Here is a 24517-nt window from a genome sequence, read left to right on the forward strand (position 1 = left end):
CCACCTTAAATTTTATTAACAATTTTTAAAAGAAGAATTTGGAATAATAGGGAAGGACATAACCCGCCTTATCCCAAAACTCAAGCAAACAAAGCTCAAACAAAGAAAATACATAGCATAAATTCCTGTAATTATTCTAATGTTCAAAGTTTATGTATAAAATCTACAAGTAAGAATATCTAAATTTTGATCATTAATCCACCACCACTCCATCCTTCAATTACTTGTCATAATTATATAGAATTTGAATCTTAACTTTAAAAAAAATTCTATTCTCATTGAATGTTTGTCAATAAATGTTAAAAATTGATTATAAAAATTATGTATTTATAAACATTAACACTATATGTATATTGAATGTTTGTCAATATGCAAAATTGCATACTTTAATTCTTCCCATTAATTTTCAACATTTACCAATTACTACCCTAAACTTTATATAAACCATTAAAGTATTTAATTCTTATGAGTATACAACTTGTTTTTGGTCAAGGTTGAGTAATTAATCTCTATTTATTTGCACTAATCACAAATGAATTGACTAAACATATTTACTTATTTAGGATGAGGTCTTATGGCGCATGTTGTTTGCTTATGATGTGTTTTAATTGATGAAACTAATGAAGGATTAAATTTATAAGAAACAAATACCTCAAAGGCAAAATGTTTTAAAATAAGACTAAAACAAAATACATGATATATAAATTTTGTAATAATAGGAGTGCAAAACATATTACACTTAGGATTTCCAATACCTTGGTTTGATAATTCATAACAACAGAGAAGTTGAGGAGGATGCCACCCCCAAAATTATAGCAAGATGGGCCAAGTTAGAATTGGAGACCCGAGAGATAACTCAGTATGGCCTTTTCCAAGGGAGAGGTCGAAAAGAATGCCACCCACAAAATTATATCAAGATGGGCAAGGGTTGCATCTAGAATCTTATGTGATAAGTGGATACCACTTTCGAAAGGAAAATTTTATAAAATAGTTGAAAGTCAAGTATGCTATATGAAGTATTGAGAGGTCAAAAAACATGTCCAAAAAAAGAATATGGGAGAAATGAGCAGGCTCAAATGGATTAGTCATAAAACTTTAAAAGGATAAACAAAATCATTTCAAGTAATTTAGGAGTAGTTCTAAAAGATGATAAAATGAAAGAAAATAGACAAAGATGGTTTGATCAACTCCATGAAAGACCTTTTGAAGCATACATGAGAAGTGATTTATTATAAATTGAAGGACTAAAAAGAATAAAGATACGAACTGTAGTAGCAAAAAATGATTTGATTCATGTAATGTTAACCGACCCATACAGCTGGGATAGCATTAGATGATGATGATGATGATATGAATTATTTGAGATGACTATAAATAAATAGAATAAAATAGCTGTGTGTACCTTAATTCACCCTATCCATGTCTATCTAAAACATATCATAACATGAATTTTTATTCAGAATTCAGATAATCTTTCACGTTGCAGCTTGGTTTGGAGTCATACCAATACCCTACGTGTCCCCCCACCCCAAGATATACTGGACAGTCCAGACTGTACGTTGGATGATGGACCTTCTGGTCCTAGAGTTGGAATTTTTGTCCACGCCGATTGACCATTCCATTTGCACTTTTTCTTGTGAATTTCCTATTTCCATATCCTCCTCCCGGTGTCAAGTTTTCCTCTCGTGTAGTTGCTTGTTCATCAGCCGGCCCAAATTTACAAATTTTTGTTGCACCCAAGGTTTTAAAACAGTTCTGATGGTTGAAAATGCAGCGGACCCAACTACTCCTGGGTCCTGAGTCCTGACTAGGCCTGGCCTAGTCCAGTAGACGACTGGTTTGAGAATTCAGGTTTTGCCTTCACTTAATTGTTTTGAGGTGCATGGCACAATCACAGTTGTCTAGTTTCTGCTAAATTGGGCCCATCCTCTGCCGATTCTTCAGTCAAGAGATCGGTTTGATTTATAATTAAGGCCCATTTGATGCATCATTTTACGTGGGTTATCAGTCTTTTAGAAGTTTGATAACTCATATTTCAGTTTTGTTCCATTTGGTTGAAGGAAGATCTTTCTATCAAAAGACCGCATTCTGAAAAAATGCAAGAAACTCAATTGGAGCTTATTTTGGGGAATTAGAGATGGAACTTCTTGCCTTTTCTTGCCTACTCAAATCTAGTTTTTACATAAAAAGACACACCCCCAACCAAATGGTTTGTGGGCCACTATGATTTTTATGTAAAAGCTCAAACTGTCTTCTGAACTAAATAAACCAAACAGCACCTAAATTAACCCATTGACGTTGAAGTTTAAGGGGGTTCCCCTCTTGGCTCCCCATATTCGTGTTTCAATCCACGAGGCAAAAACCATCAAATCTGGAGAGTAAGAAGCGTTGGTTAAATCTGGCTTCAAGAAAGAAATACAACTCTTACCCCTTGCTTAGCTTGGTTGACTTTCAAATGGACTTGTGCTCAGTCTTGGATCACATGAGTCTGACCCATTCGCAAGCCCACGAAGCCCATTATGAAAGGTCTATCTCCAACATCCATTGGGAGAAAATGAGTTGTTTGCATTAAAATGGTCCATTAAGAGACCGTGGTATGTACTAAATCAAGAAATCAACAAAGATAAAGGAAAAAAAAAAAAAATAGAAGAGGACCTAATAAATCGGCAATTGAAAAGGAATACATAGGATGCGTTAGGCTGCATTTGGCATTTCTTATTTTAAGGACTTGTCTTCTTTTTTGCAGCTTAATTAGAGAACTAATGTCCAAGTCCAAGTGTCATACGATAGAACCAAATGAGCCCACTTCAATGCTTTGGTGTCATGCCATGTCATGTATTAGACTTAATTCTCTAGTGATAAATTTGCTATTCCCTAGAAGGAGATATAGTCAAACAGGTTGGACTCTCTTAGGCTATGTAACACAAACTGTCCAACTCCAGGTTCCAAAGTTCTCGTCTAGAGAGGTCATCATCCATAAAACTGGAAGTCAGGATCCTTTATAGTGTAAATCATTGACCACAGTAGCCCACTACTATAGTTTGCAAGTTGCAACCTGAATACACAGGTAGATGCATTTTACATCAAAATTAAACTGTTTCAGACTTTCACTGATTTCTTGTCATTACTGTATTTTCATATACATGCATCACCTTCAGGAGCAGACCAGACTAGGAGTGTGGTCAATGATCAAGATTCAGATTTAAAAAAAGAAAAAAAGACATCTGAACTGAACCGAACCATCCAATACTAGTCTAAATTTCATCTATTCATTGTCTGCAAAGAAATTTTAGTCAATGAAGCTTGTAATTTATGATCATTGAACATTTAACCAACAATAAATTTATGTTGTATCTTTAGATTCATAAATAATATTTCTATCAAGGTTTTTAAAACTTGATCAGACAGGGAACCATTATGGGTACCAGTTTTCAGATCGAATGGTCTGACCGTCTGGTTTGAATGAATAGCCCATTCTGACTTAAAAAAAAAAAAAAAGAAACGGCAAAAAATTATTGTCCGAGTCAACAGTTCGACTGCCCAATCAGCGGGTCGCTGTGATCAAATCAACGGTTTTTATCTAAAAAGTGGCTTGAGGGTGAAACAAAACTGATCAGTTGACCAATTCCTGGGTTTTCAGGTCCAGTCTGGTTTTGAAAACCATAATTACTACAAAAGAAATTTGTTCATTTTTTGTGTGGGGCAGCAAGTTTTTCAACAGATGTCTCCTATAGGAGTTTTAATACTTGTACACTAGAAAACGAGATGATATAATCAAGTTTGAAACAAAGAATGTTTCCAAAAGTGTCTCAAATAACCTAAATAAATCTTATTCTATTAAGGTTTTAAAACACAAAACACAAGTCTCTTAAAAAGTTAAAAGAAACAAAAGAATGAGAAGAAGGCAGATCATCCACATTGATTCAAATTATATAAAGGCCCCTTTTGTTTTTTGGTAATTTACTTACCCCAATAAATGCAGTTATCTGGGTAAATTTTTTCTAAGAAACACTTACTTGGATAAGTGCATTTACCCATGTTTCTTTTATTTATCATATAAATAAAACAATGACCATTTTAGCCATAAAAATCCATTATTAAAAAGGATATTTTTGTCCCATTCAAGTGTTGGCAACTTTCCTCGTAGGTGGAAAAGTTATTTACCTACCTAGGAGATGGGTATCACTTACCCGGGTAAGTAGTACCCAGGAAAATAAACTTTTCTTAATCCCAACATAAATTTAAAAAAAGAACATGAAATTTTTGGTCAATAGGAACCAAATTTCTATTGACCAACTTTCCCCCTCTCAAAATCCAAAAAAAACAACACCCCCAAAGTGTAAACTTCAATAAAATAAAATGAGACTTTCAATAAAAAAATTCAAACGTAATATTGGAATTGAAAACGCTTGAGGTTCATGATTTGAATTATGAATTCTATCATAAACCATAGGATTCTGATGAAATGCCTCTCGACCACTTACCAAACTATCAAACTATTGATTTCAATTTTGAACCTCATTCCCTACTATTTCCTACAACTACATTGCCGTGACACGTTACTTATGTGGTTTGCAACACCTCGCTACTCTATTTGTTTGCAGTGTAAATCTGTATATAAATTTTGCACCTGTTTCAGTATTGAGAGTTGAATCCATTTATTTGTAACTATGAATTAGATTTAATGGCAGTGCAATTTCTCAAAACTGTTACAGAATTTGCACCATTTTCATCATATCTCAAATCTCATATAAAGTGAGGACCACAGCATCCTACTTCCTACCACATTCCAAAACAAATAACTTCGTCCTATCTCTATTTTATTTTACGTAAAAGTAGATAATGACCACCGGATACTGAGTACATATAAGACCACCATTTTGACCTACCTTTTTGACACCTATCATCATTTTTATGTTGTTGTTTTTTTATTATATTTTATACAAGAGAAAAAATCAAACTTTATTTGTAAACAATAACATGTTATTTATATAATTTGAGTTCCTTATTTAAATTTAAAAATTAAATCAAATTTGTAATTGATAACCTATTTCATTTAAAAGAGTGGAGCCCATACCATTGAAAGTCTTTATAATGAGTATTTAACTTAGGAGATTAAATTAGAAAGATTAATTTACATCTTTGAAAGTGGCAAAGGAGGCTTTTAAAGTGGAAAGAGACAATTTCTATTAGGGGTGAGCATTTGGTTTATTCGGTTAAAAATCGAACTAAATAAATCTAAATTTTAAAAATTATAATAAAAAAATAAAAATTGAATCGAAACCGAATTACAAGAAAACTGAAATAACCGAAACCAAAATTTTCGGTTCGATTTTTGCTTAAAAACCGAATTTAATTAATATATATAATACTAAATATTGTAACTTATAATATGTTATGAAATTTCATTATAATACATGTATATAAATATATTAAATTATTAATATATAAATATATAGCATATTATATATTATATGTTATATATTTTATATTATATATTACATATTATATAATGAATTTTGGTTAATTCGGTTTTTTCGATTAACCAAATTTCTAACTTTGAAAACCAAAACCGAAAACCGAAATTCTTAAAAACCAAACTAATCGAACCAAATTACCCAAAAACCATAAAAACCTAACTGAAAAAAAAAAAAAAACAAAACCAAAATTTTCAGTTCAATATTTCGGTTTTAATCGAATAATGCTCATCCCTATTCTCTATACACTTTTTCTTAGGAAAATAGGATGTTACAGACCCGATCCAGCATATACCAATCTAGGTCAACTCGAATTTGAAATAGACCTCAAACGGGATGGCTCGATATCGCTTGCTTTTCCCGGTTTGGGTCATCCGGTCCAATCATTATTCACATAGCCCAACCCAAACTTACACAAGATGATCTGGGTCGAGCCAAATCCAAAGCGGGTCGAACCGGTGTGAAGGCCAGACCCTAAACCACCCCCACTTGCTTTGCCTGGTTTGGATCGTATCCATACAACACGACCCAAATCCGGCCTGGGACCGACCCGAATCCGGCTTGGCCTGGTCCAACCGAAGTGAACCGGTCCAACTGGGGTCTGGCCCGATCGAGCTGAACTGGACCGATCAGGTGTGGTCACAACTGGATTGAATCCGACCTGTTCGGGTCTAGTCTGACCGGTCCAGTCGAGACCTGGTTTGGTCGGACGGGTCCAGATCTAAACAGTTCAACCACTCTTGATGTGATTAGCTCAAAGACAAGCCAATTAAATAGTTCAAGTTGGTCTGACCAGTTTGAACCTAAGTGGTTTGTCAAATCCAAAGCCCAAACATAGTTAAAAGGCTTTGTTGGTTATGTAAAAATAATGCATATAACATGATTTGAACATTCACCACTTGTGTAAATAACAATTATTATTACCACTAAGCTATGACCAACTTATTTATTATAATAGAGTTAGTTTTTGGTTTTAAGTACATAAATATAGGATTAATGGGTTTGGGCAGGTTGGATTGGGTAAAAGCGAGTTTGGGTTGAACCCAACCCATTTAATTTTACATAATTGGGTCATTAACGGTTTGACGGGTTAAATGGGTTGAGTTGAAACTCAACCCAAACCAAATCCAACCCAACCCGCCCAATTGCCACCACTACTTGTCTGAAATAGAAGCCATTTGGTATAGGGGATTTCAATTAGAGTACATAGTTACATACCTTTTCTTTGATACGTACCCACGTGTTTCTTCAAGGAAAATTGTCAAAAACTCACCATGAGTTTTCAGCATTTCTCTTAAATTCACCACAACTTTTCAAAATGTCTAAAACTCACTATGTCACTAACTTAACGTTAAAGAGACTAACGGTTGTTAATATATTGCAATTTTAACCTTCATAGAAAAATATAAAATATACATATATTTTAATATTTAGACATGGAAAAAAGGAAAAAGTTCAAAAAATATTTTCAAATATAAAATACATAAAAACACAAAAGTTGCAAAAAAATATAAAAAGTTATAGAAATTTCACACAAAATAAAAAATGATTTTCAAATTATAGATATAGAAATTGAAAAACAAAATCCAAAAATAAAAATTGTAGAAAAAACACCAAAAATTATAGAAAAACACAAAATTTGTAAATAAGTAACAAAAATACAGGAAATTTTATAGATTGTAGAAAATAGAAAAATGTAAAAAAAACAGAAATTATAAAAAACATTAGAAATTATAACAAAACGCTAAAAATGTAAAAAAAAAAAGAAATTTGAAAAATGAAAAAGACCCTTTTCCTCTAACTCACCATTGAAGGGTGATTTGGTCATAAAAGTTGTTATTTATGTTGATGTGGACACCTCTGTTAAGAAACATTAAGGGTGCACTAATGGAATGTGAGTTTTGGAAAATAAAAACTTACTACATAGTGAGTTTTAGATGTTTTGAAAAGTTGTGGTGAGTTTAAGAGAAATGCTGAAAACTCATGGTGAGTTTTAGACAGTATCCCTTTCTTCAAAATGAAGTTAACTACCTATAAGTACATGAAGATCAGTATCAATGAAGATCATTGATACATAGGTGATCACCATAGCACTTGCGATGAACGTTGCACTTGTGGACAAATTTGCCAAGCAAACACAAATGCATACCTCTGAGGTTCACTATTTATTGATTTCTATTTTAAGTTTCTTATTTAGATTTGCAATTAATATCCTATTTTATCTAAAAGAATTGCTTCTACACAATTGAAAGTTTTTACAATGAGTTTCTTTAAAAATGGGCATTCATGTATCATAAATTATCATTTTTTCCTTTAAGGGTGGAATCCACTATTCACTTTTCCTAGAATAGATAGACATGTGAATGAGGAAGATTGCTTTTATTTGAGAGTGGAATGAACGATTCCTTAGATACTCTTTATTGAGAATATAGGGTGCTATTTGTTTAAGCAATAATGTTTCAAAAATAACTGAAAAACTTTTGATCAATCAACTAGAATAATAAACTTGGTAACCAATCAGGCGTTATTTATCAAAATTCATGGGTGGGTTTTGATTGATTAAAACTCTTCCTATACCATGTCTTTCCCACATCATTTTTTCCCTTTAGAATATCATTGACTTGGAAACCAGTTGCCTTCGTGGGTCCATTTACCACCTTGAATTGTTGTTTTGCAAAAAAAAAAAAAATGTTGATTTGGTCAATGTATTTTGACTTGGATGGTTGAACCGTGAAACTATTCAATGAGGACAATAGTTTGTGTGCTGCTGATATGTTTGTGATGACATTACAAGCTGATTTGTTTGAGCTGGATGGTTGAACCACTGACCTAGAACCTGGAGGCAAAAAATCATGGTTTTTAAAACCGACCCAGTGACCCAACCAGTCAGGGGTTCGGTTACCGGGTTGACCCGAACGATCGGCCCATTCTAACAAAAAAAATTAAAAAATTAAAAAAATTAAAAACTGGCCAAAACTGTTTGAATGGTTCGAATGGTTAACTAGCCGATTCAACAGTTTGCTGACCAAAATCAACAGTTTTAGGGAAAAATGGGTGATTGGTTTCCGATTTTTCTTGTCTGGTTTTAAAAACCATGCAAAAAACGGTTCTCTTTTTGGGTCAATTTTTAAGAAATTTCTTTAAAGTAAAAGCCTTCTACTTTTAGAAAAGTGAGAATACTTAACTCTATTTTACTTCTCACAAAGAAAACAAAAAAGGGAAAATAAAAAAGAGACAAAAAAATAGAAAAAAGAAACAGAATTTACAGTCAACCTATATGCACTCCCATGTATTCACACCAGAGCAAATAAAATTCGTACTCCAAACAATCTGAGCCTTAATAGTTAATTCATAACTCATGGAAGAAACAATTTAATATCCCCAGAAGTAACCTTTTAACTGGTTGCCTCAGAGTCCACTTTGGTACAACCGTATAGATCCTTCTTTCAACGCAAGTGATTTCATTGATAAACTTGCGCATTAAAATAAAAAGAGATAACAAGGGAAAAAAAAGGAAAGAATAGTTAGTGTGAGAAGAGAAACACGTCTTTCGCAACCAAACATTCCTCCGATTTACAAAAACGCAACGGTTGCTGTTTTTTTTTGTATGTTTTGGCCCTTACTATCTATCTTAATTTCGAAAAAATTGTTCATGCAAAAACAAAAAAAAAAAAGTCCCAACATCCTACCAACTTGATCTGACAATGAAAAGGTTCCATGCCGGTGTTAAATAGATGGGTCAGCATCTTTTACAACGAGAACCGTGAATTTAATATTAGTGTGGAACCTCATCATTTATTCCATAGCACACCCAACAACTAAAGTGTTTAGTTAATCCAAATTCAAAATTGGAACCCATTATAAAAGTGGGATCTATCATATATGAGATATGTAGTGTCAATAATATTGGTAGGATATTGCCTGTTAGGTTCAAAATTTTGATATGACATGCCCTATATCCGATGTATTGTATCAGTGGCTTCACAATACATCCTTATAAGGATCCTATTGGAGTGTGGCCTAGTTCAGGGGGTAGACCAGTTTTAGACTGACCCCTCTGAACCAGTTCCAAAGAAAAAATAAAGGTGCAGAAAGCTTCGGTACAGGCCGCTATGCCCTTATTAACATATTAGCCTGTATTTTTTTTGGCAGGTGATTCAGGCTCGTGCCCATCACTTGTTCGTCACACATTCATATGTAGTGGGGAGGAAAGAGAGATCCGGAAAACAAAATTAAAAAAAAAAAGGAAATAAAAATTCAAAATTCAAAAGAGTGGTCCAGCTCCAGCTCCCAACATCATCCCGTTTGGAAATTGGAATTGTAACTGACCACAATTACGCTGGACCCTGGAGTAGGAGGGATGTCGGACTCGGATGAAATCATCAATCATATAAAAGAACCAAAAATGTCTTATCTCTCTCCTTCCTTCCTCGTAGCCCTACCACCAACATTGTGAAAGAAACATCCGTCTACTACGTCCCTACTCCCTACTCGATCCCCCTACCACTACCAACTACTGACTAACGAAAAAAGCCAAAACAGTATCCACACCCCCCAGCCCCAGAAGAGTGAAAACGATTTACGGTTGATGACATTTCCATAATCGATCCAATTCATACGTAATTGGTAAATTAATTCCCATTTTGAAAGAAAACTGAAAACGTTTGCTTGAAAACTTGGAACTGTGATTAAAAATCGAAAAAAAAGGAAGCAAAATCGGGCCGACATTAGTCGTATCCACCCACCTCACAATCTTGTAAGGAGTGCAAAAGCTTGAAAGCGATTGGAATCCCATTCAATGTAATCAAACACGAGCCGTCCGACATCCCGCGGCTTTCAATTGAACGGTCTAGATCGATTGGACAGTTGTCAGCTAATAAGCTTGTACATGCGTCATGCACAATCAAGGAGAGATTTCGGATCAGAGAAATCAAAATTCAAAAGCCGAACTTCCATTCCAAACAATCAAAAACCTACTTTCAGAATTTAAAGCATTCTCTCCGACTTCGGATGCTCGTCGGCAAGTGAGAATCACAGAGCTCAGAGGATGTTTCATTTGTTTTCATTATTTTTTTAATATATATATATTATATTTTGTAATTGCATGGTGAAAAGGATATTATCGTCCTTACGCTGCTGCCATAGGACGTGACCGACCGACTACTCTCCTACTCTTTCTTTCTAAGCTTGAAAATTGAAATTCTCCCCTGAACAGCCCTAAACAAATGTTGTCTTTGAGGTTTTGGGAGACAACGGGGCTTTGAGGGACCCTCCTCACAGCTGGACCTAATTATTTTTCTATTCGTTTTTATTTTTTTATCCGAAAGTGGTCCCGGCCGTATGATAAGCATATCCTCTGTCAACATTTCACTGTGGACCGTGCCATGGAACAGGAATGGATCAACCGTTTATTTATTTACCCTATTATTTTTACGGTTTAGATTTTGGTTTGCTTCGATCGATTTTTTGTAGCCTGGTGTCGTGTGTGGGAATGGGATTCGATTTCTCAGAAATTGAAAATATAAAAAAAAAAGAAATTAGCAGGGGTAAAGTGGTAATTTACAGAATGGGTACTAAAACGTCAACCTCCGAAGACGGTAACAGGGTGAAAGGCTCGCCAAAGTAGCAAACAAATACTGTAGTGCCATTTCGAGACAGGGATATGCACGGCATTATCAGAAAATAACAGCCCCACACTCGTCTTTTAAATTGTCATCTCCCACCACCATCACCTCCTTCCTTCTCCACAATCACCACCGTCTTCAAAACCTGCCTGCACACACCCACTCACTCTCACACTTCACTGTTTCTCTCTCTCTCTCTCTCTCTCTCTCTCTACTTAATCCTCGTTTCATGGGAACACGAATTCCATCTCACCAGCTCAGCAATGGCCTCTACGTCTCAGGCCGCCCGGAACAACTCAAGGAACGCCCACCTACAGTGGCGTCGCGTGCCGTCCCTTATACCGGCGGCGACGTCAAGAAATCGGGCGAGCTCGGCAAAATGTTCGACATCGCTGTCGATCCTTCCTCCAATGCTCCTCCCTCGTCCAAGACCTCTCGCCCTTCATCCTCCTCTCAGCATAACAGCGGATCCCTCCGATCCGCTTCCAACTCCGGCCCACTCAGCAAATCTTCCAGTTCCGGTCCTTTGCAGAAGAAATCTTCTGGTCCCATGCCGTTACAGCCCACTGGTTTAATCACCTCCGGTCCGCTCGGCTCCTCGGGCGGCGGTGGGACCCGGCGTTCTGGGCAGTTGGAGACATCGACTTCTATCAGCAAGGCTACCTACGGTGCGGCAGTTACCAATCTGACTGAGGAGGTTAAATTCGGGTTTAAGGTGTCTAAGTTGATAATGTGGGTTTTCATTGGGGTCATGGTCATGGGTTTGTTGGTGGGCGGATTTATGATGGTCACGGTGAAGACGCCGGTCATATTAGTGGTGGTTGGGGCTATTTTACTGCCGGTTGTGCTGCTTGTTGGCTGGAATTATACTTGGGGAATGAGAGGACTGTTAGGGTTCTTGAGAAGATATCCTGATGCGGAGCTTAGAGGTGCTAAAAATGGACAGTATGTCAAGGTCACGGGGGTAATTTTCTTTCTTCCTTTTCCTCTTTCGACAATTTATTATGGTTCACTTCCTATTGTCATTTTTAAAGTTCTGAAAGTTAGAATGTTTCGTTGATTTTATACTTTAAAGCTGCGGTATGCTCTGAATTTTGCCAAATCTTAACAGAATTCGTAGTAGCAGCGGCAGTTACTGATGATTCTCTATCGGTTTTGGGAATATAACATATAAACACATTCGTCACCAACAATACTTCAATTCTTACCGAATGTGAATTTTTAGCTTGCTATTATATTAACCTTACGCTTCTTATCCTCTTTTTTAATTCATTCCCCGCCCGGTTCTGTGAAATTCAACAAAATGGACTTGGAATGTGAGAGCAAGATCATTGTGTAGTTCATCTACACTAAGAAGCTAGCTTCTTAATTGAACCAATGATTTTCTTATATATTGCTTGAAAAGTTTGGCATTTAGCCAGGTAGGAAAGGCGTTTGGCTAAATCATTTTCCTTTCCTTCCTTGGTACCAGTTATTTGGTGCTTATTGGTGGCGTTTCTGGTATCACTATTTGGTTCACTGGAGTCCTAATTGGTTATAATTTTTTGACCGCAGTGATTGAATCTTCACACTACCTCCTTTCTTAGATTGATGTCCTTTTGTCCTTTTCCATGTCAGTACAGTCTGGAAAAATCATGCAACATTTTTTTATGAATTTAGCATTTGAAGTTTGAAATTTTAATGTTTAATCATGGAAAATTGTGCATATAAAGTAGCTTGGGATCTTGGAAAAGAGGGGAAGGTTTGCTGTTTCCATGGTGGAAGATATCAATAACAATTGTTAGGATTCTTCCGCTAAAGAATGGATATTATCTTGTTTTAGGATGTTACGGAATTTCATTCCTTTCAAAATCTGCTGGAGTAGGGGGGGGGGGGAGGTGAGTCATGATCAGTGATGGGCAAGGTGAACAAGCCATTCTTTAGGAGAATTGCTGTTGATTCACATCAGAAGGATCAAAGGTTTGATTAAATGTTCTACATGAGCTGAAAATTTGTACTTGTACTTTGTATAGGAGAATTGCTGTTGATACCTTTTGGATTTAAATAAAAATTAATTCTCAAAAAACAATAAAAAAGAGAGTAGAGTGCAAGATAGAGAACAAAACAAGAACTGAATTTAGCTATTATAACAAGACATAACTCATCAAAAAAATGGTAACAAGACACACAACTAAACTTGTCATGATCATGCCATTAAGAAAAAGGGGAAAAGCCCTAATTGTTAACCTGAAATAGTGGGGCCCCAAAAGTCTAAAACAGCTTACCCTTCCCAACACCCCCATCAATTACTGCCTTCCTGAAAAATAAAGGAAATTGACTGTGATGTTTAGCCATGTGAAAGAAGATTAATGAATAGACAATGAAGAGGAGTGATCTGGTGCACATTAAAGGTAGGATGCCAGTGGTACTGATAAAAAAAAGGTAGGATGCTAGCAGTTCAGGTTCAGCATGGATTTGGCTCAACCTGAACCTGACCTGAAGTAATTCCAACATGAAGCTGTCTAATTGGGATAGGATTACTGAACCTGACCTGCCTCATTAGTCATGAACAGTACCGCTATTCTTAGTGAGGGTGATATTTATAGTGCTTTTTTATTTGTTTGAGAGAACCCAACCGAGACCTAACCAAGATTGACCTGAAAGGGTGAAGGCATGTTTACGACTTTACCTAACTGACCAACACCCCTGGTCAAAGGTTTTAAAAGGACAAGAAAAAAGCCTATAAAGGAGTAAAGGACATGAGCTTATGTGAGAGAGAAAATATTTGAACACATTCAAAAACATAAAATATGCCCCTAGAAGGAGAGGAATAGAAAAATGGAGTTTTTTCATTTGAATATGGAATGGTGGGTGAAAGTAAATGGTAATAATGATGTTTTAAGGGTTTGGTAACTTGAAAAATATGTTTTGATTAGTCTCTTTGTTAATTATTGGATATTGTAGATGGATTTGTTTAATGTTGATCCAATAGTTGTTTTGGTTTATCTGTCTCTAGATTGTGTTGCTAAAGGCTTGTCACTGTAAGAGTAATCCATGTATGACACTTCATTTTATGTTTTTAACTGAAAATGACCTACTAGGGCACTGACATTGTTTTGATCATTATTATAAAAAAACTGAGGGGGTAACCTTCAATTGCTCCTTAAGCTTGTAGTATGATAAAGTGAAGAGGTCTGCTTGGATATTCCAGAAATAGAAGAGGTATATTAGGTGATGTGTGTAATAATATCCACCAGGGCACTGGGCTTATTTGTCATAGCTGCAAGATCTGGACCCCTCCCTCCACCCATAAGAAGGAAAAAAAAAAGGATAATTGGATGTTATGCAGATGTTGTTGCCCATTCAAAGGAATTCCACTAGACTAAATATTGATGGATGCTCTTAGGGAAATCCTTTGCATGAAGGATTAGTGGAGATTTCAAGAAATGTGAATCATCATCCTACATTCCTACTGTACTTGAAGCTGGTAGTGTTGACAGGCTTGATCAAAACTACTGTATTTCAGCATAGTTAAAAGTGTCACCTAGGCATCTAGGCCTTGGGGAGATTCAGCCCTAGGTGAATAACTAGGTGGGTGGTATAAATATTAACATCTTAGTGTGGACAAATAACTAATTGTGCCCCTATAACATGTTCATATGAGCGTGTACAATACAGCTTTGTTCATAGTAGTGTTTGTAGTGGTAAATTAGGGTTTTGCATTAGTGATTTCCTTTTAACTAGGGAAGTTATTAAAAAGTCCTGTCATTATTTCTAAAAATCAAGTCTTGGTAGCCACCTCTTCATTTATTGATTTGATATGGGGATTAATAGTTTATAATTAACGTGAAATGCCATAGTGCTTATGTATTCAGAGTTTCATACAATACAAAATATGTATGTATTTAGTTATTCATTTTTGTCACCTAGACATCAACTCACCTTGCTAGTCCAAAACATCTAGTTGTTGCCTAGCCACCTTAACTACACTGTTCTATTTTCATCACTCCAAAGACTTGCATTAGTATTTGTAATGGGATTTGAGAGAAACATCTTTGAGAGGGACTCTCATATATTGATGGACTAGAGATTATAAAAAAATATATTGATGAACTATATGAGGAAAAGTTTGAATTGTCCTTGGAGGTTAAGCCATTGAATTAGAGAAAGGATGCACTTGCATTGCAAGCTGAACCCCTTATTTATGCAACTCAACTCACCCATTGTGCATAGGGTCAATCGAGTTTGTTGGTAATATAAACTACAATGTAACCTTAATTGTTTTTGGAAACTTAGAGACCTTAACTTGGTTTGGATTTTGGAGTTGGGACTAACTAATTCATGTCCAAAAGCTTGCAAAATATTGGTACTTCTGAACCTCTGATCTTGTAAACATTTGGTTTCTAGTCCAATTATTCCTATTGGCTAGTTTTTGTCCAACAAAATTGTAAACAGTGTCTGTGTCATCTAGCATTTTCTACAGAGAAAGCATAGATCAGAGTAAACCATGCCAGAGCTGCTGGAGCCATAATCCTCTTGTTGATTGTTGACAGGGTTGTGGTTTTTGATGCTTAACTGACAGTGCTGCTTGAGCTGAGAAGCCTACTAGGAATAGCTTCACTGGATGGTTGGTTTCTTGTCTCATGAACATGTTTTCTTGGCTTTCCAGGTTTTTTAATAAACATGGTTTGAAGGCTTTCCACGTGGGGCATACCTTGTAATGCCAGAATCTGCTTTGTGAAATCCCTCCTAAACAGGCACTTAGTTTACTGGAAAAACCGAGTTATTGGATCCTAAATTTCTGTTTTGTTCTCTCTATCTTTATTCTATTTTATCTGAAAAAGAGTATTCTGTGTTGTGAGGTTTTAAACTTGTTTCTTTCATTTTCTCAATCCAAGTATAGATCGAATTCTGCAATGGCATATTTGCAATTTGTTTTACAGTTTTTTTTCTGAAATCGGTAATACTTGTTTCTTTCATTTTGTCCTCTTGCATTTTGAATAAAGTTATCATCTCTTTCAAAATACATAAAAAAATCTTGACAGGTAATACGTTGTATGTTTTTCCTGTAGGTTGTTACCTGTGGCAGCATTCCATTAGAGTCGTCGTACCAGAGGGTGCCCAGGTGTGTATATGTATCTACAGAATTGTATGAGTATAAAGGATGGGGTGGAAAGTCTGCAAGCTCCAAGCACCGTCCATTTTCATGGGGAGTTAGGCATTCAGAGGTTAGTTTGTTTAGCTTCTTAGTGGTATCTAGGCTCTGTTTTTATATTTTTTTTGTTCAAATATGGTTCTCTCTTTCAATCTATGGTGGAGAAACACAAATGTTTATTTTCCACATGCTTCATTGGTTTGGTTGGCTGATTTTGTGTTCTTGAAGTACCGGAATGCTGCATCAATTTCACCATTTCATAATTTACCTATCAACATCCATTTCCTCCTAAAGTTTATTAACACAAATACTTTACCTTCTTTGAGTTTCAACTCCTGTTTAGCTGTACCTTTTTTTATCAGCTAATGGTCAGCTTTGCTTGATGTAAATCTGGCATTGTTAAAAGGCCACTCTTTCTTTTTAAATTTTGTATCGACTATCAAGGGTTACTTACCCCTCCTTTCCTTCATGAATACAAACATCTAATTATTAGAAATAAAATACTAAAATTGGGTGTGATCTGTGAATATGTCTTATGCACTATGATGTGGGGCACACAACTACATGTACGGTGGACGGCCTAAATGTGTCAGAAAGGACATGTATTTGGGCATGTGTCAACAGTTTGCTGTTGTTATTCCTCCATTGCTGTAGTTTACTAACAGATACATTGGACTTGGATAAAATCCAAAATCCAATAAATCTGATCAGAGTTGAGTCCACCTCCCATACATCTATTTGGATTTAGGATTGGATTTGGATGTTGCTTATTTTTAATTGGCTCAAACTTGGATTTAAGTACATCCAATCCAATTAGAGTCCTAGGAATACTCATACCCAATTTGTATATAGAATTGTAGGAAATGGAGGGTCATATCCCTGTTTCTTGTATCCATATCCATGTTTGGCTATGGTAGCATATCTTTACTAGAAATATATTTTTAATTGGATAATTTAGGCTTATTTTCTTTTTGACCTACCACATTTCTGTCACATAGAGAGATGACATGGGCAGGTCCAGATCGTTAATTTGGTGAGAATCCTTTGGAGTTAATGAATGCTTGTTCACTGTTAACATAAGCCCTGCCCCATGAGGTAAAGCTTTGCCTCATGTAATTTGGAATGTTGTTCTCTCCCACTCCCCTCCTTTTGAATGTAATTCGGAAACTGCAACAAAACAGTCTCCTATTCCCACCAGTCCCGAAAAAAAGTCAATGATGTTGCTGTTCTCATTTCTCAGTACACCACTAATCCTAGACGGTCTTGGGTTACCCTGACTACTTCCGTCAAAGTTCAGCTTAACAAAACCCTCCATCGGCAGAGTCCAAGTTACTTGAACTCTAGGCTTCCTAGAGGAAGTGAGGGCAACTGCAGACCAATTCCTCATTAAATCCTCAAAGGAATAATCTGCAAAGAACTTCAAGGATTTCAGCCACAAAATAGTCCTTGTAACAATTCCTCATGCCATTGTTATCGTTGTTACTACCATTATTATTTACTGGTGATCAAGTGGAAATTTTATAAAAGGAGAAGGATGCATCGACTAGTTTTAGATGCAGAGCATGATCAACCCAAAAAGCAACCACCAGGGTTGGGGTCACTGGCTCATTGTAGCGGAGACTTGGGATCAAATCCCACTGCCACCAGGGTTGGGGGTGATGGGTATGGCGGATACCTATGATGCCTAGATATGAATATTGACATATACATGAACCTGAATATGGTAAACAGAGTATGGCTGATGAATACCTAGGATCCTAGACAAGCATGCTGGTAAGTTTTCCCACTTAATACAATTAGGTCATGCTTTTTATGTTTAGTTTTTGCATCCAAGGCTTAGTTTGGGAAGAGTACAAACTACAAATACAAGGTTTTGCATTTGTATTTGTAGTTTGTACTCTTCCCAAACTGAGCTATGGAAGGAGTACAAATACAAACATGTAGAGTGCAAAACCTTTATATTTTATATTATTTTGTATGTATTTGTATTGTACATATTTGCATTTGTATTCCTTTCAAACTGAGCCTAAGTTTCATTTATTAATACTTACTAGTCATAGCTTACCAAATTTAAATAATCTTTGGATATCTATAAATATATTATTTTACATGTTATAGAAGTGTTAATGTTATACTCTTAAAGTGTCTGTGCTGTATGTGCTGTCATATATTCAATAAATATTGCTGTACATTAGCGTGCTAGGAATGTATAAACATTCAGGTATCATAGGGACCCTTTTTTACCATGATTCATGGTTGAGATTAAGAGGGTAACAAATGGGCTAAGAAAGGTTTAAGATGACTTTAAGACTAAAAGATAAGGATTTATATTACAACCTCTCTATTGGCCTTAGAAAATGAGAAATTAAATGTAGAGATGCCATTTTTAATGAAACATTATAAAGATGTTTACAAGGTTTCAAATATCGACATGATACGTTCGATATGGAGTGTATTCTACATGTATCCAAAGGTATGTGTATGTGGAATGAGTGGAAAACAATATGACCTATGCTGGTGATCATAGGCCTATGGCAGTGGTCATGACTGCCGCTAAAGGTTATAGCAACAGAAGTGACAGCTGATATAGCTCAATTGTTGTCAGCATAGGTAAAAAAATTGTTTTTTCTTTCTTTTTTTGACAACTTCTATGGGTTGTTCCAACACTCTATAGAAAATTATAAAAAATTATAAATGATTTTATTTGCAAGAAAGAACTATAAATGGATCTATTAGTGATCTTTTAAACTCATTGATCTAACAATAATTTATGCCAATAATTTTTTTCTTAAATTTTAGAAAAATTTTAAAATTAATAAATAATTTATTTTATATATTCTAAATCATTTTCATGGTTAGGAAGAACTATAAGATGGATTTATCAATGATGTATCAAACTCATTGATTGTTGAAAGGTGTGCAAAGAGACTTGTAGTGTGGAGAAGAGCTACATCTCTTTGGGTGGGAGAATCACGCTGTTCAGATCAACTTTGGCAAACTTGGGAGGGAGAATCATCTTGATCAGATCAACTTTGGCAAACTTGCCACTATATCACTTGTCCGTGTTTTAGGATCCCACAGAAGGAGGCGAGGAAGATTGAGAAAGTGATGAGGGATTTCTTATGGGAACCGGGGGAGGAGAAGAATGATCATTTGGTAAGTTGAGAGATAGCGACTAAAGGCCTACAAGAGGGAGGTTTGGGTCTAGGTAATGTAATTAAGATGAATTTAGCACTTTTAGGAAAATGGGTTTGGAGGTGGCCTTTGGAGTGGGATAAATTGTGGCATGATGTGATAGCTAGCATTCATGGTAGGGTGACTCTGGATGGGACGCAGGAGTGTCTCAATGGGCTACCCTTTCCTCACTGTGGAAAGCTATTCATGGTGTTCTTCACCAATTTCTCAGTTTCATCAGGTATGATGTGTGTTCTAGGGAGGGTGTAAAATTTTGCAAAGATGTCTGGATTGGCTGTTCAGCTCTCAAGGATTTGTTCCCTTCTCTTTATTCTGTCTCTTTGCATAAAATAAGTGTCTGTCAGACTTTATGACTCATCTTATTCTTCCTTTGGGTCACAATTGGAATTTTGGGTTCCGAAGAGGGTTGAGAGATGCTGAAATTGCAGAGCTGAATGGGTTGCTGCTACTTCTTGAATCTGTTTGATCCTACTAAATCGGATAAGTGTATTTGGGTCCCTCATCCTAAAGGGTCTTTTACTTGTGCTTCTTTCTTTAAATCTCTTTGCTTGTCTTCTTCTTCTCAACCTTTCCCTGTGAAGGAAGTGTGGTGTTGGCCTATTCGTCCTAAAGTTGGAGCATTTTGTTGGGAAGTGTATCATGGGAAGATCAACACTCTTGATATACTACAAAAAAGAAGACCTTTCATGTGCTTATCCCCAAACTGGTGCACTATATGTAAATTGAATGAAGAGAACTGTTTCCACTTACTAATTTCCTGTCCTTTTGCTGTAGATATTTGGAACTGGCTTTTCTCTTTATATGGTTGCAGTTGTACCTTGCCAGCGGAGGTAGATAAGCTTTTTGACCCTTCTACCTTCATTTGGCCTAAAAAGAGGGGAAGAATCATGTGGAGAAGCGCTAGAGCAGTAATAATTTGGACTCTGGGAAGAAAGAAACATTAGAATCTTCTCAAGAAAGGAGAGAAGTAAAGAAGATGTAAGAGATTGTATATTGGTGAGGGTGATACATTGGCTTTGGACACTGGATTCTTTCTCTCATTGGTTCCTTGATGATTTATGGAGAAATTGGAAGGCAATGGCAAAAAACTCATCCTTAAGAGTAAAAGAAAAGGTTCTGTGGACACCTCCAGCTGAAGACTTTGTGAAATTAAACCTTGATGTGAGTAGCCAAGGCAATCCAGGCCCCTTGGGTATAGGAGGGGTGTTGAGAAGGAAGGAAGGAAACATTATGGTTCTATTATCTGGTGCTGTGGGATCGGGAGACTCTATGAGGGCGAAACTGCTTGCTGTCATGAAAGGGGGTACATATTGCAAGTGAACTGGGTGTGGAAAATTTGGAGATTGAAGGGGATTCAAAGCTGGTGGTTGGTTGGTAGAAAGATCCAGACTCGATAATTTGGTGTTATAGAGGTGAGATGAAGAAATTTAAATGGCTGACTAGGAACTTGAACATGAGAAGTTGGGTTAGGAGAATAACTAATGCTATAGCAGATGGGTTAGCTAAACAAGGGGTAAGCAAGGATGGCTTGTATTGGGCTCAGTTGTAATTGATTTCTGTTTTTCTAATGTCTAAGTGAGAGGTAGTGTCTCGTGCCTTTCCGTGGGATGCTTGTATTGTTTATTTCTTGTGACTATTAATATACAATCTTTTTACTTATTGAAAGGAAAATTTCAAATAGAGCCTTAAGCCTGGTTCTAAGAGTGAAAAAAAAATTGATGTAATGTTCTTAGTTGTGTGCCACAAGGGTATATATGTATATATATATCAGTTCTGGTGTCACCAGCCTATTATTTTTTCTCTCACCATTTGTTTTCTTCTTCCTTCCTCTCTCCCTCTCCTTTCTCTTCTTCCCTCTCTTTTCCTGTTCTTTTCCTCGATAATAAACTATGAAAATTTGTATTTCTTGTGTGTTTATATCTCATTCATATTTATTTCAAGTTTAGATTTATTGTTATTGATGTATGTTTGGGATTTATAAGAGTTTCCCCAATGTATCCAACTGTCCAAGTGTATTCAAAGTGTATTGTGGTGCGTATCCATATCCAAGCTTACTGATATGCTTCGACACCAATACTTTGAACCTTGATGTTTGGGATGGTAGACTGTGTGAGACGATTTAATTTGAAGGTATTCTGAGTATTTAAAACAAAGTTTTGGGTTTGAATTTAATGTGGATGATGACAAGGACTTAGTGCAGATGGCTAATACATGGGCTCTCAGAGATGGTCTGGTATAGAAAAGATTGAAACTAATGAAATAGGAGAAATGCACCATTACCAATTTTACTCCTTTATAGATGTTGAATGCTCCTCCCCTAATGGAATAAAAAATATATGACAAATCAGAAAGTTCCAATTTTGACTCTTTTGGCTCATGCATCATCCCCACTATCAATTGGTTGGAACTAGTCTGGTCTGACTCGGGTTCACGTTGGGTCAGCCCGGTTAATGCACTTATATAAACCCATTGCCTTACAGGTAGAATGAAGTGCAATAGAGTGGTTCAGAAGGCAAAATGTTTTGATACCTAGGAATTAGAATATTTTACTAGGAATAGCAAACTTTGTGTAATGTTTTCTTATGTCTTGTGAGCCATGGGCTGTTTTATTTGTCCTCTGCAACTCAACTTCTTGGGTTATAGAGACTTTCAGTCATCATCATCATCATCCAAACCCCCAACTATATAGGGTCAGCTATATGAATCCTGTTTTGCCATTTCGTTATGTCTAATACCATATCCATTGTTAAAGCGTGCCATTTCTTGAGATTGCCCTAGCACGAGCATGAAAAGACATATCAAGATCCTTGGTCGTCAGGTTTTGGCAGGCTTTAGTGCCAGCTGCCAAACTGATGCAACCCTCCTTTATCTGGTCTTGGGAGCCGGAACAGTGGTGCAAGACATGCTCATGCTAGCAGAATTGTTGTAGAGACTTTAAATATTTTGTTTTATTTTTTCATGGATGGATTTCAATATTTAATTATATGGATAAAACTTAAATATCCTATAGTAGAGAGCCCAAAAATCAAACTTAACACCTATAGTAGAGAACATAAGTTGAAAGACATGGAATTTGTGAAAATATCCTACACCCTTTAAATTCTTAATTTTTTTACAAGTCTTTACATTCTTAAATTTCTCCAAACTTCCTTAGAGCTTTGCATTGGTAACCATGGTTATAGTGATATGTGTCAACCTCAAATGATCCCTGGGAAACATGTACTTAGAAAAGTTGAAAATGTTATATTAGTTTCACTTTTGAAGGAAACCGTTGTAGTAACTATCCAAGGATTCAAAATTTAAATTAAGTTAAATGTTTTGTAGCAAGTACATTAATGACGGAAGAGTATCATGCTTAAGACCTAAGTTTATTCATCTATACCTTTGTATATGAACTGCTGTGCAACTAATTACCTGTATCAGTGCCTTTTTCCATTTAGATGGTTCTTGGTGTAAAGTATGGGTAATATGTCAAACTACTTTGTATTACCAAGAGAGTTCCTAACTTTCATGGGCACTTATGGGTGTATTTGCTTGCATCTCATTCTCTTTTTAAGCACACAAGTTTTTGATGCTACAAGTCATTTATTCATGATAAATCATGCCCTACATGCTGCTATGAACTATCATATCTGTGTGGTCTTTGTCCAGAGTATTGTGTTTCAGGCTAGAAATCAAGTTAAATGGTGCATTTTATTTGTCATGATTAGAATCTTCACATTCCCTGCTTATTCATCCCTGCATGATCAATATTAAATTTGAAACTCATTTGTCTGCTTAACTCGGTTCAAAGGGATTAGCAGAAGTAATTTTATAAGTGTGTATTTATTTGTCCTCAGGTTTTTAACAAACTTTTATTATCAGAATATTGACCAATTCATTGTCCCTTGTGAACAGAAACATGTGGCAGATTTTTATATATCAGACTTCCAATCAGGGTTAAGAGCACTTGTAAAAGCAGGTTATGGTGCAAAGGTTGCCCCATTTGTCAGACCTGCTACTGTGGTTGATGTAACCAAGGAAAACCGAGAATTGTCTCCAAGTTTTCTACGTTGGCTAGCTGAGCGAAACCTTTCCAGTGATGACCGCATCATGCGCCTGAAAGAAGGGTAAGCTGTAAATTGATCTGCCTCAAGCCATGAACCTTAAATTCTCTAAACCATAAATAGGAACTGTAAGGTTGCAAGCATTTTCTTGTGAAATTTATAACAAGGAGCAGAGCATTAATTTGCTTCTCTAAGAGGCAGATCTGGGACTATGCTATGTCACTGCTTTAAAAGGGATTGCTCTTGAATTAACCAAAGAAACTCTGTATGTCAGATATATCAAAGAAGGGAGCACTGTAAGCGTGATGGGGGTAGTTCAGCGCCATGATAATGTACTTATGATCGTCCCATCGACAGAGCCAGCCTCAACAGGGTGCCGGTGGTCCCGCTGCTTTCTTCCCATGTACATTGAAGGTCTCATCATGACATGTGATGAGAGTCAAAATGCTGATGTTGTTCCTGTGTAAATATATTGCATGCCATCTTTAACTTTCTTTCGCTAGTGTGTATTGTAACGTTGCAAGACAACATTGTACGGGTGAAGCCGGAAAGAAAGATGAGTTGGTACCGGACCACCCTGTTCCTACTGAAGCCAGGTTTTTTAAGTGTATGTAATATGGGCCTAAAGATGCAGAGAGCAGGAAGCTTGATAGAAGATCACAAAATAAGTGAGGATAGTCTAGACAGGCGAAATATGTCTTGTGTTCTAATGGATGAGGATAAAGAAGAGGTAAGCAAGTAGGCAATGTTGTATTGGGATGTCATATACATTTTGGTTTCAGCTGATTTTGTGTACATAAGAGGTGAAGATGCCCCAAAGGGTTCCTCTTTGCTCATGCAAGTGGTTGGTGTTGCGTTTATTATGACACTTGATTGTAGAATGAATATTGAAGTTGAAGGAAATAATATTTGTTTGTGCTTTACTATGATCGGTGATTTGTGAATGACTTCATTGCAGGGTTTCCAATTCCACATACCATTCCAATTGATTATATGGTGGCACAGGTGCACAGCCAAACAATCTATTCAAAAATCAAACGA

General features: G+C 36.2%; 1 protein-coding gene across 1 annotated transcript; it reads left to right on the forward strand.

Moving 5' to 3' along the window:
• The first annotated feature begins 11086 nt into the window (after nucleotides 1-11086).
• Nucleotides 11087-24402, forward strand: LOC148875212 (Ubiquitin-specific protease family C19-related protein). The gene is made up of 4 exons (XM_088966014.1): nucleotides 11087-12065; nucleotides 16153-16308; nucleotides 23328-23539; nucleotides 23751-24402. The coding sequence occupies exons 1-4, from the start codon at nucleotides 11331-11333 to the stop codon at nucleotides 23941-23943; spliced, it is 1296 nt and encodes a 431-aa protein (XP_088822140.1). The 5' UTR covers nucleotides 11087-11330; the 3' UTR covers nucleotides 23944-24402.
• The last annotated feature ends 115 nt before the right edge of the window (nucleotides 24403-24517 follow it).

The sequence above is a fragment of the Nelumbo lutea genome, chromosome 1 (genome assembly GCF_056320005.1).
Source record: "Nelumbo lutea isolate HS-2025 chromosome 1, American lotus-T2T, whole genome shotgun sequence".
Classification (NCBI taxonomy): Eukaryota; Viridiplantae; Streptophyta; class Magnoliopsida; order Proteales; family Nelumbonaceae; genus Nelumbo; species Nelumbo lutea.